The following is a 21,061-nucleotide window of genomic DNA, read 5'->3' as shown; positions in this document are numbered from 1 at the left end:
CATGCTGCATTTCTCCATCTCTTCAGCGAAAGCATTGCTTAACTTCTTGATATACTGTAGGCTTCGGCATATTCTAGCGGTTACTGCTGTGGTATAGTACAGAATACAAATGTCTCAACCTAAGCTTTGTGCTTTTGGTATTCACAAGCTTCAGTGTGGGACACCTGCTGGTGAAACACTGTATTTCAGTAGTAATCTGTTACAAACCAGTCAGATACCACCCTCTAGCATGCAAGATGCAGAACAGGTTAACTATACCTGCATATCGCATTGACCTTTTATTGCGGAGAGTACCGCACCATATGTAGCCATTTTTATAGCTGGTTTTGGCTACCACTAACAGGATGTGGCTTCTGATGTAGCAAAAAGTAATTCACACCTATAATGCCGACAATGTTAACATAATCATGATGCTAGCTATAGAAACCAAACTTTAATATCATAACCGCCCAATAACTGTGTAAAAAAATGTACAGATGCTTATTTTTAAAGATATAAAACAATAACTAAACAAAGTATTTGAATTATGGTACATATTACAATCATAGCTGATCTAAAATTAACATAATTGTCATTCATTGCAGCATTAAAAGTGGATCAAATATCAATAAAGTATTGAATTGGTCTGTAAATATTCTTAAAAGGGAGTGGTTTATAGGTGTGGAAGTTTAAAAAAACAAGCTGGCATTACTGCCCAAAACCAACTCAAGCCATATATTATTGTGTGATAACATACTGCAGTCTGACCTATACAACATTCTATGTATAATTATGTTGTACAAAATATAGGCACTATATGAAATTGCTTGTATTTGTAAACTTTTAGATTACCTTAATACCTGGATAAAACCTGAAGTTTAGAAACTGACTACGGCCGGTTGGCAAATTAACAGCTTGCACAAGGAATAACACGTTTTTATATGCTATGCCAGCTGCCACCAATGTGATGCATGCAATACATTGTATTACACCATGTTACAATGTAGTACAAAGTTGGATAAATGTAGTAACTTACTGCGTGTGTCAGAAGTTTCCAGTCTCTGGGAGTGTGTTAATGAAAGGTGTCAGGAAGTACTGTAATTGCCGGTTTCATTATTATTAGGTCATTTTATCCATTTCTTTTTTTTCTTTTTTTAATCCTAAATGAAGGTTTAACCTACTTAAACACTTGATGGTGTCTTTTACGGACCCTTTGACGTCCACTGATTCACCAGCCACAACAAACAAACTGGACAATCAACATGATCTGCTTATTGATGCATAAATGAAAAAAAGGCTGAACTATAGACAAATGTATGAAACCTAACAAATGCATTATATTTTGGTGTACATTTGATCACATTGGTGGCACACTGTGGCTTTTAAAAAATGCATTTTCAACATTCTATTTGATGCCATGCCAACAGCAGAAATGACTGTCGGGCTTCCACTTGTACTTCACTGTGTCATAGTAAAATTGGTCAGTAAATACATTTATTGATTTAAGTACTTCATAAAAAAGGTAAGTGCTTAAAAAATATATAGTGATTATTAACCAGGTTATTTGCCAACTTTTGCCTTAACTTTTATTCAAGCATCTCTGGCAGGCCTCAGCATCAGATTAATTAATTATGTGCATATTAAAACAATTAAAGTTGCAACACATTAACATATTAATATATATGCTGTTTTAGAAGCACTGCCATGCTTTTACATTTTGAGGGGAGGCACTTACATTTTTTCTTTCTTTTAGAGTGCCCAATTATTTTACTCACAATTTTCTCCCCAATTTACAATATCCAATTATTCTCCCTCACCACAGCAATTCTCCACACAGTTCAGTGGTCATCCTCCAATCCCACAACCAAGCCAATTTCCTCTTTTACACCCAGAAACTCAAGAACGGATGTCAGCAAGCTACCGGCCTCTGGAGGACAAAGGTCAGCCTTGCAGGTGTACACCAGAGCTCACTAGTCGCCAGGCCAGTAAGGTATGCTGTAGTGCGATGAAGAGGAACAGTTCCTGTCGGTCTTGCCTCCCTAACCCGCGGGACTGCCTGTCAATGCAACGCTCCCTCCAGAATCCCCTACGGCGACTTTGCACAGAGAGAATGCAAATCTACACTCCCATGACTGTATACCACTCAGCAGTGCTTTTACCAGGAGAGCCTCTCGGGGACCCCTACATTTAATGTAATGCTAATAATAATGTCTGTATGGAAGGTGTCTCCTTTGGCGTCACTATTGATTTTCCATTCTACTTTTAAAACCTAGGTCTACATTTGATAAAACCATCACGTAGCCAAGAAAGACAAAACAGAACCATTGCAATTTAAAATCTTCTGTTAGCTGTCTCATTCTGGACAGATAAATACATATGGACAGACGCTGTGATAGTGGGAGAAAGAAAAGTGCTTACTTGACTCTTTCCTTTGTGTCACCAAAGGTTTCCTTCAAGTTTGTCAAGTCAGGATAGTAACTAGCAGGAGGAGATATCACTTCCAAAAGGCCTGAATTGATTTCTGTAGAAAACCTGTCAGTTCAGAGAGCAAGCAATTAATGATAAGAGTTGCCTGAGGACTCCTATTGTTGGGTTTCATTTTCACAGAAAAACACACAGCTCCAAGAACATTTGGGGGATTTTGTTGAATGCTGGTACACAAAACATGGCTCACTGATGGGTAACAACTGTTACTGTATATTAATATTTCAGAGTTTTAGCTCATTTTAAAACTAGGACACTGGACTTCTTATCAGCAATGATAATACCTACATAATAATAATAATAATAATAATAATAATAATAATAATAATAATAATAATAAACCATGGGTGTTGATTAGCTCCATGTTAAAACTATTTAAGAGTATTCAAACGACCTGATTTATCAAGGTCTAGATCGCAAAATTCAATTTGCACCATTTTCTTAGGAAAATCTAACTGTTACAAAATCAGAAACAAGCAATGTGGGTCAATTGAGATATGATCAAGGTGTTTGTTACCAGTTTTCTAAAAACAGTACAATTTGCATTTGTGTGTAAATTAGCCCCAATATGCTTTACATAAGCACGCTGGACACACGATACACATTAAAAGTGTAGACAAATGGTCAATGTTTTCCAGTTCCTGTACTTTACCATTTCCTGCAAAAAAAGGATAATAGCTATTTATATATTTATTTATTTAAAAAAAAATTGAAATAAAAGACCATCTTTCAATGAAAGACCGGGTTGGTGTGGTGCAGAATCTACTATTAATATTAATTTAAAATGTGCAATAAATCATATCTGCTGACATACTGTGGTTATTATTCTTAAATAAAAACTAGCTTGGAAAAACTGGCAGTGAAGTTAAAATTATGAAACTTTCATGCACCCAGGCATGCAGCTATACCATAAAACATGCGGCTATTTTGTTCATGAAAAACAATACGTAGCAGTAATCTTGTAATAAACAAACAGCACTTAACTCTTTATCCAGGCTCTCCACAACGCTATGGACATAATCAATATCTGTCTGCAGAGACAAAGCATTACAAAACAAGATACCATTCTAAACAAAAACTTCTGGCAAAAGCAGAACGAATATACTGCAGCTACAAAGAATGATAAAAAATAACCTGAATCTTTGCAGCTGGTGGTTTAATAGTTGTTAGCATAACTGCTTATTAAAAACTATCACCAGTTCATTTTAAATGCTACATTTAACATTAAAAAAAGTTAGTGTTCATGTCTGTGAACTGACACTACACAACGTGCGGTCCTTGTTGCTGGAGGCAAGCGGTTCTATTGTGAGCAATATGTGAAGAGCAGGTCATTTCTAGAGACTGATTATTGCAAACAGTGTGGTGGAATGAATTCAATGGAGAGAATGGAGTCTGATGAGTCATTTAAAAACCCTTCAAGAATATTCCACCTTGTTAATTATACATGCATATAAATAAATACTGGTTTCTCTTTGGGATACTCCCAAATTAACATTTCACAAAATAAAATCCCTCCCAGGTTCTTACATTTTATGAATATATTTGTCTGGATTTTTGGGTTTAATGCCACATAGCTATTGATTGCACACCATTAGCAGCATTCTCTTCACAAATGCACCAAACTGACAGCTTATGGTCACTGGGTACGGTATGCAAACAACCAATCTACTTTTAGCTCATGCACACAGTTGATGCTCAGATAAGATGCACAATCTGTAGTGTAGTTCCCTCAGTTTCTGCCAACATGTTCTTATTACTGGTTTATATGAAGTTCAATTTATTGGATAGTTTTATTTTTGCAATAAACTTCCAAAAGCTTAAGTAGTATGCCACTTTCTGCATAAAGAATCACACGCTCACAGTTAACGGAGATGCATGTGTTTGACCTCATTAGTATTCTTTCTTTTTTGTACATGAATATACAGTATTACACATTCCTAATGATAGAGTACATATCCACAACATCCGGGCAAGTTGTGTCCTTACCTCTCCTACAAAGACTATAATAACACAATCCAATTTCTCTTCAGGAGATAGCTTGTTTATTAACGAATGAAGGGTCTCTGCGAGATAAGACTTGACTTTCCTCTTCACTGTTGGTATTCCCATTACAATAGACACTGGAACACACAAAAAAACAAGCATTCATCTTCCTTCTGTTGTGTATTAAACATTTTTTGCATGATTATTCTAAGATAACGTTTTTTGACTTCCTGTTAATATAATTAGAAGATCCTTGACAGTCACAAGACAAAAAACATACACTGCTGTGCAAAAGCCTTAGAGATGTTGCATTTTTCTACTCTGATGCATTATGAGCACCAGCAATTTACTCAAAGCCTCCACTAGTGTTTTCTACTATTATAACAACCTTGACCTGCATAAAGAAGGAGCAACATTGAGTGAAATAGCTTGCAAGCATAAATCAACAAGTACAGAGAACCATCATCTGTAATTGACAAACCCAGGACTGGAAGACCCAAAAAGCGGTCTAACAAGGATGAGCAATACTTGAAGATAATACCCTCAAGGAATAGAAAGAAGACAAGCGTTGAATTGACAACAGAACTGGCAGAAGGCACAGGTGTCATTGTCCATCCATCACCAGTCCAAAGCACTTTTGACCATTGTTCCACATTCCAATTTCTGTGTTCTTGTGCATATTTTAGCCTTTTAGTTGTTCTATTCCTTAAGGATATTATCTTCAAGTATTGCTCATCCTTGTTAGACAGCTTTTTGGGTCTTTGAGTAAGGCTGTATAACAAAATATTTTAACAGCTATTCCTGTGGAGTCGCTCGCTTCACCGGTCACTGGTCGCGTGTGTCGCTCTCCGGTGGTGTAGACGCACCCATACATTCCAGTCACTTCTAAATTATTCGCTTGCATCGCTCGCTTCCAGTGTAGATCCACCTTAAGAGTCATCGTATGGGTGTGCGAGAACATGATCAGTAACATTCAGAACATCATTTGATTTCATAGGTTAGACAGTTCCAGCTGCAAGCCATGACAGATAATCATTTTGTAGGTGAATGGATTTAAAATATGGATGCATCTTTAACTTGATAAAACATTTACAACAGCAACGAACTGTTAAAACATCGGTTTAAAGATGCTAGATACTGTACATACTGGTAATGCACTGTACAGTGGTGCGGCGTGTATGACACAACCAAGCAAATGTTTAGAATGACTATTTAAATAGCACACTTGAAGCCCTTCCGTACCCCTGGAAGATATCAGGATTGTTATGATTTCATGTGCAGAGAACTGTTAGTTAAATCAAAATGTTGGCAGATTCACAGGGTGTGAGCAAATTAAAACTAGTCCTTCAAGAACTCACCTTTTGTCCTGCCAAGACCAACCTGCACAGCAGGCTGAAGGCTTCCTTCATTGTTTAATAAGTGAGGCAAGTGGTAGTAGATATTTGGCACCTGCAACGGTTTTCTGTGTGCCAGTTCCTTCAATAGCTTCTGAGTTTCATCTATAAAAAAATATATATCATTGGCAATGGGTAAAATAACACCTATAAACTTATTAGTAAAGCTACAACACTGCTCAACAACATTTGCCAAGCAAATAAAGGGCCATAAAGGGATTTTTCTGGTTTCTGACCATAAATCAGAAAAGACAGGATCGATGTTCAAGATCATGTTAATTGAACAATAAATGTGATTTACAGTAATCATAAAACTTTAGTCCTCAGTTGCAATCCCAACATACATTCAAATCTAACCAGGTTTACTGCAACACCCCCCTGCTCTCCATCAAAATAGACAAGAACACCATCAAAAAACATGCCATCATCTAGAAAGTAAACTGGTACCTGAAAAATGTCCAAGTGCATCTTTGCTCCCGTTGGTTTCTGCAATGGCCCGTCTAAACTGCTCCAGGATGGTATTGAGCTCAGACGAGCGCTGCAGGGTGCGATGTTCGGCCACACGGAGGCGCTCTTTTAAGGCATGGAACTCTCGCTGATACGCGATTAACTTTTCTACACGAAATAAAAAAGGAAAATATTTGAATGAATAAAAGGGCTATTCAGATGATCTAAACAGCGGTGATCTAAATACTACCATGGGTTAGATGAACAATATAGGGCCCTTTGTGTATTAACTTAATACAAATCATACAACTAGTGCAGATTAGAGCTGTTGAAAATAAGTAAAAGTGTGTGTGTGTGTGGGCAAGGGGGGTTGGGGGGTTTTGTCCGATTTTAGCCAGCTTTCTACCCCAAAACTGAATTAAAAAACTTAGGGTTAAAGCCTGAAAATAATGTTTAAAAACTGTGTTATTAACCTGACACTTTTCATAAATTGTATGTGCCTATTATAAACCTACTGTAGGACACTTTCTTAAACAAAGTTCTCTCTCAGCTATCAATGCCCTACACTCCTCAGCCTCAGATCATTTTATACTGTATCTGCAAAACATATATGCAGTAAACTAAAACTGTACCATTAAAACTAATGTACTGTGCCAAACCCACAAAGAAGCACTATTCAGCAATTGGGTAAATAAATTCATACCCCATTTAAAAATACTAAAAAGAAAAGTAATACAATTCAATGACAAACATTTAAATGTTGATATATTGAGCTAGACTTGTAGACAAAATGTTTGTCATTGAATTTACTAAGCTTCTTTAGTATTTCTAACTTTAGCACTATTGGAGTGTTTAATAGTAAGGGATACAGCATTTAGTAAAATAAACCATTAAAGTAACAGCAAAGCAAATTAATATAATGCTGAATGAATTTAGTAGATATCATTTTAGAGAAGGGGTAAACATTTTGGAGAAGTAAACTAAGCTTGTATTGTCCTGGTCTCTTTAGTAACTTGATGCTACACCTTGGGAGGGCCCTCCTTTTGTTACTACTGTACTCCCTTTGTGGAATTCCCTTCCCCGAGATATCTGAGACAACTGGTCATTAATAGCACTGTGTTTAATAATTCAGCAAATAGTTGTCAGTATGTCAGAATTAGTTACCCCACCAAAGCATGACATTCCTCTCTCTCTCATTTGATATGCACTACACTAGCAGCTATGGAGACCCTTTAAAATACACCAAAATGCTTTTGTCAGTCTTTGCTACACAAAACCCTGGAGGCACTGAGGTTTCGCTTGGCCAACTGTATTTAGGGCATGTTGAGAGGCAAAATAGCCTTCTGTAGCAATCTTATAACAAATCACTCAGCAATGTGACATGAAGCATGAGCATGAAATGACTGTCATATGATCTATGAGTAATTGGCCTCAGTCGTCTTACTTTACTAAAACGCCACAGGCACTCCTTCAGTTTCTACATCATATATTGTTATTCTACTCAGATCATTGTTCACCAGAACTGGTTTTGAACAATCATTTTTCATACAGAACATACTGTTTCCCGCAAGAATATTTCACTACAATATAGGCTACGATACAGTTCAACAGAATTCTAATCCTACACTAAATCGTTCAAAGATGATAAAGGTGACAGCTAAAAATTTTATTTAACCAGCTCATGTCTAAAAGTAGGAACAAATACAAAGGAAATGCTCCTGAAAAAAAGGTGTACAGTAATACTTGTAACAGGTTTATTATATATTCGTTATTCTAGTTAATCATTTCTCCTCACCCCAGCGGTGCCACTGTGAATTCTTAGGATCTCAAGGTTGGGTCCCTGTGACAGGGAGAGCCCTGTCACTGGTTCCTGTGCGGATGTGTGCAGCTGGGTCGCGGAACAGGAGACGTGTTGCTAGGCAATCTTATTATTTCCAGAACAAAATTGCTTCTGCCAAGACTCGGAGTCCGGTAGTGGGGAAGTATATCAGTATTGTACAGGTTTCAGTGCACAAAGCTTCATGTACTGGACTTTGGTGCATAGTGTAACACTAGTACTTTCTGACTTCCTCACAATGAAGTCAAACTTAAAGCTGGAAAATGAAGTATGCAAAATCACCATTGAAAAAAGACTTGATAAAATAGTTATGGCTGAAGCATGTGAAGGAAAACTATTTCACCCCAAAAAAACATTGTATCTTCCCACTGAAAATAAGTTTAGATCATGCAACGCAGGCAATTTTGCGAACCACAACTATTTCCAATATGCATCAGCGTAAAGAACGCCTTCTTAAATCTTACATCATCATCACCAAAACTTCCAGGGACAACTAACCACATCCACCAACCGAACTGTAACACTGCTTATTTTTGTGAGGTTAAACTGGCCAGGGAAGGATATCACACACACTACAGTGCCCTGCATGTGTCTAGGCAAGACCTATGCTTGTGAATAACTATTTGTTATGATTTATTAATGCATGCCTTTAACACCATTCTCAGCAACCCAACTGCCATTTATCAGGGGAAAGAGAATCAAACAGAATGAAAAAAAATACACCAAATGAGTGAGATCCTCATTTAAAATGAATTTAAAAAAATGAGGCCTAAAGTAACCACATTTCTTAGAAATCTGCAAGATTCCCTTTCATTCATTGTAATGAGATAGGCCCATGTTGACTGTGGCCTAATGAAAGACATGCCAAGCCCTTTTCTCATATGTAAACACTCCAAAAAAAAAAAGGCAGCCCAGGGCTGACCTAGATTTAGGCCACCATTTCAATGTGGCCCAGGGCCTGCAATCCAGGACCAGGGCTGGCCTTTATATATACAGTGCCTTGCAAAAGTATTCAGACCCCTGACCAATTCTCTCATATTACTAAATTACAAATGGTACACTGAAATTTCGTTCTGTTTGATATTTTATTTTAAAACACTGAAACTCAAAATCAATTATTGTAAGGTGACATTGGTTTTATGTTGGGAAATATTTTTAAGAAAAATAAAAAACTGAAATATCTTGCTTGCATAAGTATTCAACCCCCACACATTGATATTTGGTAGAGCCACCTTTCGCTGCAATAACAGCTTTAAGTCTTTTGGGGTAAGTATGTACCAGCTTTGCACACAGTGTCGGAGTGATTTTGGCCCATTCTTCTTGGCAGATTTGCTCCAGGTTGTTCAGGTTGGTTGGACGACGCTTGTGGACCGCAATTTTCAAATAGTGCCACAGATTTTCAATGGGATTGAGATCAGGACTTTGACTGGGCCACTGTAGGACATTCACCTTTTTGTTCTTGAGCCATTCCAATGTTGCTTTGGCCTTGTGCATGGGATCATTGTCCTGCTGAAAGGTGAATTTCCTCCTCCTTCAGTTTCTTAAAAACTTCAGTTTTTTAGCAGACTGAAGCAGGTTCTCTTGCAGTATTTCCCTGTATTTTGCTCCATCCATTCTTCCTTCAATTTTAACAAGATGCCCAGTCCCTGCTGATGAGAAGCATCCCCACAGCATGATGCTGCCACCACCATACTTCACTGTAGGGATGGTGTGTCTTGAGGCATGGGCAGTGTTAGGTTTGCGCCACACATAGCGCTTCGAGTTTTGGCCAAAAAGCTCTATCTTGGTCTCATCTGACCACAAAACCTTTTCCCACATCGCAGCTGGTTCACTCTCATGCTTTCTGGCAAACTCCAGACGTGCTTTCAGATGGTACTTTGAGTAACGGCTTCTTTCTTGCCACCCTCCCATACAGGCCAGTGTTATGCAGAGCTCTTGATATGGTTGACTGGTGCACCATTACTCCACTCCCAGCCACTGAACTCTGTAGTTCCTTCAAAGTGATTGTTGGCCTCTCTGTGGCTTCTCTCACAAGTCTCCTTCTTGTTTGAGCGCTGAGTTTTGAGGGACGGCCTTTTCTCGGCAGTGCCTGGGTGGTGTGATGCAGCTTCCACTTCCTGATTATTGATCCATCTGTGCTCACTGGGATATCCAAACACTTGGATATTATTTTGTACCCTTTCCCTAATCTATGCATTTGTATTACTTTATCTCTAACTTCTGTAGAATGCTCTTTGGTCTTCATTTTCCTTCAGATTCACAGCCTGACCAATGATCCTTCAACATTGGGGTTTTTATCCAGAAAATGTGACAGCAACTTTAATGGTTCACAGGTGGAGGCCAATGGTAAGGTAATTGTGTCCTCATTAAGGCAATTTCTTTCATCGGTGTAAACTGGGAGCTTCCACAGTACAGGGGTTGAATACTTATGCAAGCAAGATATTTCAGTTTTTTATTTTTCTTAAAAATATTTCCCAACATAAAACCAATGTCACCTTACAATAATTGATTTTGAGTTTCAGTGTTTTAAAATAAAATATCAAACAGAACGAAATTTCAATGTACCATTTGTAATTCAGTAATATGACAGAATTGGTCAGGGGTCTGAATACTTTTGCAAGGCACTGTATATGAACGCAAAGCAGACTCAGGCAGCCTTTTTGTATCACATGACCAATTTGGTTACATCGCTCAGTACTCCCATACTCGTGCGAAAGGTAATTATTTCTACATCATACAATTTTAACTAATTATAAAAATATTAAATAAAAAAAAATCTAGCAGGTTGTTTCTTTCACATAATATATGAGCTGCAGTGCATTCAGAATTAAGCTTAATTTGTCACAATTACCTTTTCTTCCTGTTCTTTAGTAACTAAGCGATAAATAGCGATAATAGCGTTAAAAGGATTGTGGATCTCAATAATGATCAATCATGCAGCAACTTGGCATATTCAGCCACCATTGTTATTTTGCATGCAAATGAGTGTTTCAATTGACATTAAAATGCCAATCATTTCTTTTAGCTGCTTGCTTTTACACACACACATAAAATACTGTTCTTAACCACAAATATTAAGATCGTTGATACACCATAACATTAAGTCTATATATATATATATATATATATATATATATATATATATATATATATATATATATATATATATATATATATATATATTTTTTTTTTTTTTTTTTTTATATATTAAATATATATTAATAAGAAACATCTGCTACAAATCAAGGATTACTGCATATCCCGGTAGCTCTTCCATTCTGAGTGCAAGCTATCGTTCCATATTAAACAGCAAATGTGAACGGGGTTGCAGACCTAAACATGTGGCGGCCCTGAGGCGGCCCCTGAGGCTGCCCAGGGCCAGCACAGTAGTGTTAACGGGGCCTTGCTTACATCAGGGTCAGTACACAGTAATGACAAAACAAAAAAAGAACAGAAGTCATTCACCATAAAGGTCCAGTAATAATTTACGAATGCTAGGATGCTCAGTGGTGTTGGCATATTATTTTCATTCAAACTGAAATTGATGGTATATAGAGAGTATGATTAAAGTTAATGCAAAAAGCCATTCTGGGATACCTATTTAAAGATTAAAACATGGATTTAATACTAGATAGATCTCGCTGAGGCTGCACCAGTCCCCAGTGCTGCTTTTTTTTCTCCAATATCAAGATCACAATCATATAAAACTAGAGAAAAAAAGACTGAGGTTTGAAGTCTAAAATAAAATGCCGCATGGGGAGAATCTGAGAGCTGTCTGCTGAATACACATCAAGCTCTTCCCCCACGCTGACTGTCCCACTGCTGTGAATTAGAGGTTGCTGTGTAACCCAGCAGGGAACTGATCTGCTTTCTGTTTCTGTTCAGCTCATAAACTCACCACACCCTGTGCAGTGGCTCTCCACAAGGCTTCTCAGTTTCTTGTAAACAATGTACTGAACTGTACAGTCGTGTGTTCATCGGAGGCACGGCTGCAGGGTCATTAATCCACTTACTGTGTAATAAATAAAGGATTCAATGCTGTTGGGCCCTGGCCTCAAATCATCATTTTTCAAGACATTAGAGAATAGTGTACTGGTTATAATTATTCAAAAACAGGCATTAAGAGTTAAAGCTCTGTGAAAAGGATCAATAAACACCTTGAAGACCACCTCCAATAACACTTTCACTAGTCTGTAACAGAAAAAGCAAATGTTAACCTTGCATTATGAGTCCCTGTGTAATTATTTACAATTGTATTTTTTATTACTTAAGTGCATGCATGTTAAATGGTAAAATGCACTCCAATTACTCGGATTCTGGCAGAAAGAGGGGGTTGACGTGTATGTCAGAAGAGGCTTTTCTGCTGTCTTTTTGACTCAGGCTTTGAAAATAAATTGATCGGAACGAGTATACATAGAGCGTGACCCCGGTATATAGCATCCCAGAAACAAAACTGCGCTGTCCTTACTGGGCAATCATCTAAATGATTTGTCTTCAAATTCATCAAGTCTCTAAAGCGAATAAAAAATGTGCGTTTCATGGCTATCATGACATGAATGACTGACTATTGCATGTTGTGTACAGTAGCTTTGCAATGTGCATTGCCCATGCTTTTATTTTAGCCTGCTTTTCTAAACTCTTCCAAAGAATACTAGTGTAGAATATATACAGATCTTAGGTACTGAAAGTCATCCAGGTTTTCTTCCTGGTTCTTTCTTGCTCTTTTGCAGTTATTTACACTCAGTGACAAGTAACAAATGATAACATAGCTTAGGCATGACTATTATTGGATTACGTTTCCTTTACAGAACACAAAATATAAAATGCAGCATGGTAATAGAAATAAACATGTGGTGGGTGTATTGATTTTGCAAGGGATTTATTTACCATTAGTACAGATAATTAAATAACGGTGCAACAAATGCTTTCACCCAAAACCATTTTTTCTTTCAGTCATAAAGAAATGCTACCATGCAGAGACAATTAGTGTGTGGTTTTAACATATTTATTTAAATGTTAAAATGTTGTGAATTCATTTTTTGTATACAGCCTCTCTGTGTTTCTGTAGCTGTCTTCAAAGATGTCAGAGGACCGAGAGAGAGAGACCAAGCTGCTTCACTGAATAGGGACTGAAGTCCACACCAGGAGACCCACAGCCAAATCAGTTCGAGGAGGCTGGGAGCAGAGAGGCAATATCTCCTGCTGAGTGAGCATTCTCAGTAAGATACTGTATGACTTACCGCACACCCTGTCATGGGTATTGCTAACATATCATAACATAACATAACAAATATTAGTATTACTACCTTTAACAAAAGCCATACCACCCATAACTCAGCTGCATCCAGGTTAGGCTGGCTTTTAGCATAGATACTGAGATGTGATGGGCAGGGTAGCTTTCAAATGATAAGGGGAGCACTGAAAATTTATTTTAAAAACTTAGCAATAACACATTTAACAAGGAAAAGTTCCACTAAACACTGATAAATGCAGCAGTGGAAATCCATTTTCAATTACATTTTCTCTACTACTGAAAAATGAAAAGTAAAAATGATACTGAAGATAATTTAGGGTTGACTTATTTTAATATTACGGTCTCAGACAGTACACACTTAATTGTAGTGTTTTAACTGGATTAACGTACTAGTCAGCAGTACATTTTAATATGTGGCTTGGGTCCAGCGTTCAGCCACCTTCCTCGACAAGCAGTTCTGGCTTCTCCCACACTGTAAATATTATTTTTCCTTAAAATGTTAACTTTCGTTCAGCATTTTCCAGCTTCTTCTAGTTGCAACACATTTTTCTAGTTAAAAGAACACTGATGTTAAACCATAGAATGGTAATTTCACAATTAACTTGTCTACGCCTCCAGTAAATCAACAATTTCTTCCATCAAGTATATAATACTTAGAGAAACCTCAAAACAGGAACAACAGCTGCAGTCCCCACAGAAAACATTCTTTGAGAAAGTATTGTATAAAAACAGAAGATTGTTTTTCTCGCTCTCATCTTTGACATAGATTCCTTCCTTCCTGCCCACATTTAACATTTAGTTTCACATGAAGTACAAATAACTACAGTAAAATTAAAAACACCTGGGGATATGACTAGTCTGGCAACACAATTTACTTATATTGTTCACTGGCCCATTTAGCATTGAGTGTTTATAAGCTTGGGAATATGAAATCACAGCATAAAATGCTCTCTGAAATATACAGGGTTCCAAAAGCGAGAATTAATAGGAATGTGTGGAGTGGATGCGCTCAGCAAGCACAGTAGGGCGCCTGTTGAAAACCCCTCAACAATGACCTCTTTCACTGGGGAGCCGACAGGCCTGTTAAGTCCCCAACTTCTGTATGAAATACAAACGCATGTTATTGAAAAGAATTTGTTCAGCGACCGGACTGTTGGGTTGCCAGCCACTCTCCAAAAAAAAAAACAAAAAACAAAAAAAAAAAAAAAAAAAAAACACACCCCACACATTTTAGAAGGGACTACCTTGTGCACTTAATTAATTCTCTGTAACAGATGGGCCCTTTCAGAATGAAACAGAAATGCTTCAAGATTTACTCTGCGATGCAGCTTGCTTTTTCAAGTGGACCCTTCATTTATACATTTACACAGCAAGCAGACCAGGGACTCTCAGGCAAAGTAGAGCCAGAACAAGCGTGGCTACAACTGGCTCAGCTGCATAATGGGTCACATCAGATCAAATCTGTACAGTATTCACATTCAGATAAGTTCTACATCTTACTGCCAAATACATACCAAAAAAAAAATAAACCTTTGCATTTTGAACACACGTCTTTAAAAAATACAGTAGCAGTCCTTTATTGTTTTGCTGTTTTTTCAGACTTATTGTTAACCTGCTACCGTCCATCTTACAGTGAAGAGCATGTTCTCCAATGGTGAGGAGCACCCTCTAGATCTGAAGGGTGGACTACATGTTGATGGAGCCGCTTCACTCCACCACACACACACACACACACACACACACACACACACACACACATCACTCTAGGCTACAGATGTTTGTTTTTTTTTTCAAAAAGTTGAGAGAAAGCAGTAGCTATAGAATCATGGATAATTGGGATGTGCAAATTTCAGCATTACAAGAGCCAATCAAATTGTGTGAAAGTTGTCAAAAGGCTTCTACATTCACAGTGTTTTAAAACTCACTGAATACAGCAATTGCAGACATATTTTGCCCTGTTTGGGGCTCATCAGTGCAGTGTAACTGTACTCTGACGTGTGACAATATGCTGATATAATGCAGCAACAAAGTAATTACAATACATGCATTTTCTTTCAATATATTTGCATTGTAATTACAATACATGCATTTTCTTTCAATATATTTGCATTGTTATTACAATACATGCATTTTCTTTCAATATATTTGCATTGGCTCTTTTAGTCAGTTTAGCATTATCACATTTTTTTACAGACTCAGGTTTTTTTATTTTACATTTTTTAAAAACTCAAAAACGTCCCGTTTCAGTTTTTCACTTCTTTAGGGAGCATTTCTGTTAACAAAAGGTTTGTATATGAAAACAGCCCTAGACATCTGAATACTAAGTACGAAGCTGCAGTTATCCCTACTGAGGACTGTCAGATTCAATCAAGCCATGTCAAAACTTTTGATGTATGTTACCATATTAAAATGACTAAGGGATGTTAACATTAATTGTCTATATGCAACAAAGTGTGTGATGAGCAGCAGCCATAGTTACAGTTTCAATGATTCAGAAACCACACTTTGTTGGCACAGACTCTACACAGTCATTTAGTTTTGACTTGGCTACGGCACAAGCGGTTTGAAATACAGTTCCACTCATACATGACAGAACCAGGCAGCTAACAAGATTAATAGATTAGTCACAGCACAATTTCCTAATCTTGTTATCTTTATACTATACTGTTAATCCAGTAAAGAATGGAGTAGGATTACTCCAGTAGATCCTAATTAGAGTTTGTTTAATGAAGAGTTTTACATATTGCATGGCAAAACCAAACGGCTTCCTCAGCTTGCTGTACATCACATGAATCCGTGTTCATCAGTTTACATTAGGAATAACATTAAGTCTGGTGATGAACAGAGAAATAAAGACAAAGTTCAAAGCTGATCCGCATATAACAGTAGTAAAGGAAAAATCATCAATGCAGTGTAGAGCCGCCATATTGAGACAATATATTTTTCAATTGGATTATATCCAGATACTCTACTGCAGCCAAACATGCATGATTACTGTCCTGCTACAAAATGACATCCAGACTCATTGGTTCTCTTTAGTATGTATATGGACATTTTAAAGCAAATCTCCTTAAGAGTTTATCCTACAATTAAAAGTATCATATGAAACAAAATAAATGAAATTACTGTATTTTAAAGCTCCGCTGAGAGGTACAGTATGGTGTTACTGTATTGGTGTTACTGTATTGGTGTTACTGTATTGTTTGGTAACAAGAACCACCCCCCCCAAAACATTATCTAATGGAGCTTACCCTTTCTGTTTTCTGTTAACCAATGATGTCATAGTTACAGCATTTAAAACAGTAGCGCTTGTGTGTGTGGTGCTGGAGAGCAGTGTCAATCATTGCTGCAATACCACCATTGCAGTTAAAGTGCCAGCTATGCTTGCTAGTGCCCTTCTGCCCCCAAAATCTAATGCATTCTCAAGCATTCAAGAATTGACAGTAGAATATAAAATGTACATACAGATGTCACACACGGTTAACTTATAAAATTAAAGAAAAAAAAAACGACACGATACTTGCAGTTCTGAACTTCTGGAATGATTTTTAAACACTTCCATTCTGCATCATTCTGCATATTTTGCAGTAAGCGTCACTGGTTTGCTATTGCATACAACAAAACTAAAAAAAATACATATTTGTATTGGCTGTGTGGTCCAGTGGTTAAAGAAAAGGGCTTGTAACCAGGAGATCCCCGGTTCAAATCCCACCTCAGCCACTTCCTCATTGTGTGACCCTGAGCAAGTCACTTAACCTCCTTGTGCTCTTTCGGGTGAGACGAAATTGTGACTCAGCAGCTGATGCATAGTTCACACACCCTAGTCTCTGTAAGTCGCCTTGGATAAAGGCGTCTGCTAAATAAACAAATAATAGTATTACACATAGTAACTAAATAAACAATAAAGAAATATGAAACACAAATATTGTCTTTTTAATAGAAGCTGACTTGCAACAGACAAATCGAGTAAAAATAAATAAATAAAAGATAGCCCTATCTTACCAGGTCCCCACCAGACTTTTAGTTGGTAGGGTAGCGTCACAGCCAAGGCCCACGTGTTTTGACAAGGAGGAATTTAACGCCCTCCCTGCAACTCAATATTCTCCACACACACACACCTGTGTGCCACACCACACAACCCCCATATCAGGAACATGTTGGGAAAAATACATTTGCTGGACAACACAGGATACAGCAAAATTAATGTGTTCCTTGTAAACCAGGGCTTCTCAAACCCAGTCCTGGGGACCCCCTGTGTCATCTGGTTTTCATTCCAACCGAGCTCTCAATTACTTAACTAGACCCTTAATTGAACTGATAATTTGCTTAATTAAACGTTTTTACTTGTTTCAGCTCTTGAACAGTTGCATATTTCAAGTTAGCTTGTAACATTTGATAAGTAACTTGAACTGCAACTGTTTAAGAGCTGAAAACAAGTAAAAATGTCTAATTAAGCAAATTATTAGTTCAATTAAGGGTCTAATTAAGTAATTGAGCGAGCGGTTGGAATGAAAACCAGAAGCCACAGGTGGTCCCCAGGCCCGAGTTTAAGAACCACTGTTGTAAACACTGCAGAGGGTTCTGTAACAATTTAATTGCCTCATTTATTGGACTTGATATCTTTTTCATGTGTCTCATTCATCACTGCAAACACAACGGGAGGGCAGCATCTCAAATCTGGCACACTTAATTTGGCACATTATGAGACCTTGTGGCAGGGAAGCCCTACTGCTGTGAATCGTGTGTGGGGGAATGCAAGGTTGGCAGGGATGGGGTTAAATCTGCCCCTACCAACAATCACAGGTGTGACCATTCCCCAATTAGGTAATTGAGTGCTAATTGGAGAATGGACACCTGTATAAAAAGGAGGAGAATTCCTTTGTGTGGGGGAAGGAGTTAGGTGAGTGTAACGGTGTGAAACAGGTTTTTTGTAACTTAGCAGTGCTGACGAATGCCTAGCCTACATTTGTGTATTTTGTTTACTAAAAGGTTTAAACAAAATAATCAAATATAGGCCGGGCATTCGCCTTCACTACAAAACACAGTTTCACTCACCTAACTCAGAATTAACCCCATCCCTGCCAACCTTACATTCCCACACACACTAACAGACCTGTTATTTCGGGCAGACAGAGAGGCTGTCTGCCACCTGTTGTCTCAATACCCCTGCACAATGAAAGACTCTTCGGTAATTCTGAAGCATGCTCTGCATAACCATAAGGCTAACACGTTTGCATTTAATCTTCTTGTGCAGCCATATTGCATACACTTCACAGGCTGTATATAACATGCTGCTGCAACACTGTGTAGTGCTGAACAAACCCATTAGCCTAGTAAGCCTACTAAAATGACTCTCAGTTGTGGCAGTAATTAGTTTTATTCTGAATGCTACATGGTGCCGGGAAAGACTACTATATCCTGTGACACCACAGACGCCCTCATCCAGGGTGACTAAGATATCACATTATTTTTACATACAATTACCCATTTATATAGTTGGGTTTTTACTGGAGCAATCTCGGTAAAGTACCTTGCTCAAGGGTACAGCAGCAGTGTCTCCCACCTGGGACTGAACCCACGACCCTCCGGTCAAGAGTCCAGAGCCCTAACCACTGTTCCACACTGCTGCCTCAAGTTACAGCAATTCTGAATTAAAATCAGATACATAGGTTTGCACACAGACTAAACCCATTACCGTCTTCTTCCTCCTCAACAACATGCTTCAATGTCAAACATACCACATGCATTACTATTCAAATGACTCACTTAAATTTCCCAACATCACCACAAACCAGCAATCTCTGTAAAGCAGACAACGATTAAGATTAGTCTTGTGATGCACAACGATAATGGCAGAGATGGCATTTAAACAAAAATTGGAAATTTCCAGTTGTGCAGCTGCAAAAACCACATAAACCAGTGGTGCTCTAGAATAGCTTTTCTTCACACGATTTCACTCAATTATTGATTCTGTTACAGAACTAAAGCCCAAAGGTTTGCTCTGGCATTAAAGCGGCGGTGCCCTGCCAATTAGTACACAATATTAACAGGGAAAATTGACTCTACTGCACTGATCGGTCGCTAAAGGCACGTTCTGCTAATCGATAGCAAAGGGTCTGCCTTCAGAAGAAAAAAAGACCTGATCCTATTACAATGTGATGGATGTATGTGTACCCGGGGCCCCTCCTGGGAGACTGCGACCCCTAATCTCTAAATATATACATACAAACATTCATAAACGGGACTTATTAAGGACGATGAAACTACAACGATTCCTCCAGTGAACAGTGTGTACTGGAGTGTGTGCCTGTGCCACCTTTAAACATGTAAACATCTTGATAATCGTTTTTGAAAAAACAAAGACCGCAGCTTAGAAACTAGTATAAACCTCAACTCTGCCCATAAGATATCGGGCTTAACTCGCATTTCATTTACAAATGTTTTACTCCGACTGTGTTGCTGCTTGTTGCTTACTCCGACACATCCCTCTACATTAATACAGAACTCCTCTTCTCATTTTTGCTGGCAAGATCTTTTCAGTGCAACATCTGATTGAAATCCCATTCACTGTCTGTTAAAGTGTTGTGTGGGCACTGTAGCAGCCACCTTCAGCTTCTATTAGCTATGCTCACATGTACTGCGTGTTTTTTAAAAACACTTGGAGAAACATACAAGGCCATCATAAACTACAACCAACGAGGATTATAACCAGAAATAGAATCTGGGTTTATTAATCAAAGTTCACCAGGAGGTCCAGGAACCACATACACATTCACTATGTTTAATACACAAGTTGTATTATATATACACGTGTTCCAAATGTGGTGTTTGAATGTTCAGCAGCTTACAAATTAGCCAAATGTTTCAACCTGAAGTGTCTGCCTTTCTATTTTTGCATACAAGCCATGTCATCATATTTGCAATATTCTGCAATTGATGTATGTACAGGTAATTCTTTCTGGAGTACTGTAAATATGTTTACAGTATGCAACATACTGTATCTATTCCCATCATATTCTGGATTATTGAATATTGGGATCCAGAAGAGTGGTTTTCCTCACAGTCCAGGTTTTTGTTTGTTTTAAAACATGCAGTTACACATAGTTAGCACTTACAGACAAACAGCCTCCGAGCATTTTAATAGTGTAGCTACAGCGATATAAATAAAGGGATTTTTCTTTACTGGAATACAGATTCTGAATTGTGCAACAGTAGTTTTATCAGTCTGGATACAAGTCCCCCTCCCACCAATCTTCAAGCTCTGCTCTGACAACAGTTATGGGCTTCCCCATGTAACATGAAGGATGTTTAGAAGACAACTGGTGTCCATCTAGGTTAAATAATTGTCCTTAAAAAATGACCACAAAAGCCATGCGAAGTTACACACTGCCTCACATTAACCTAAGCAAGCACCGAGACGGACAGCTTTTCACTTGTGAAAATATATTGATGCACCTCTATCTTACTATAGAACGAAGATCCCTATATCGCTATTTTTAACATTTCTACTAAATTATCTACTGGACACATTTATATTTTTGAGCTTATAAAACTTTACCAAGCACTTTTTACACAATTATTATACCAAATGAATCATGCTTATTCAATTTTTTTTTTCGTTGTTTAAATACATTGCACAGACTCTCGTATCTCTATTTGTGTTTCATTAATTTAAGTTTATCA

General features: G+C 37.8%; 1 protein-coding gene across 1 annotated transcript in view; it reads right to left on the bottom strand.

Moving 5' to 3' along the window:
* LOC117405842 (alpha-1,3-mannosyl-glycoprotein 4-beta-N-acetylglucosaminyltransferase A-like) overlaps positions 1–21,061 on the bottom strand; it is a 39,024-nt gene that overhangs the window by 14,599 nt on the left and 3,364 nt on the right. Inside the window, exons 3-7 of the mRNA XM_034923658.2 lie at positions 6,288–6,455; positions 5,805–5,945; positions 4,450–4,583; positions 3,448–3,494; positions 2,398–2,511 (exon numbers count right to left, since the gene is read on the bottom strand). Of these exons, the coding sequence (XP_034779549.1) occupies positions 2,398–2,511; positions 3,448–3,494; positions 4,450–4,583; positions 5,805–5,945; positions 6,288–6,455 (604 nt within the window). The remainder of the gene's footprint in view (positions 1–2,397; positions 2,512–3,447; positions 3,495–4,449; positions 4,584–5,804; positions 5,946–6,287; positions 6,456–21,061) is intronic.

Source organism: Acipenser ruthenus, chromosome 9, assembly GCF_902713425.1.
Source record: "Acipenser ruthenus chromosome 9, fAciRut3.2 maternal haplotype, whole genome shotgun sequence".
Taxonomy (NCBI): domain Eukaryota; kingdom Metazoa; phylum Chordata; class Actinopteri; order Acipenseriformes; family Acipenseridae; genus Acipenser; species Acipenser ruthenus.
The sequence above is the reverse complement of the archived record's forward strand: the minus strand, read 5'-3'. Positions and strand labels throughout refer to the sequence as shown.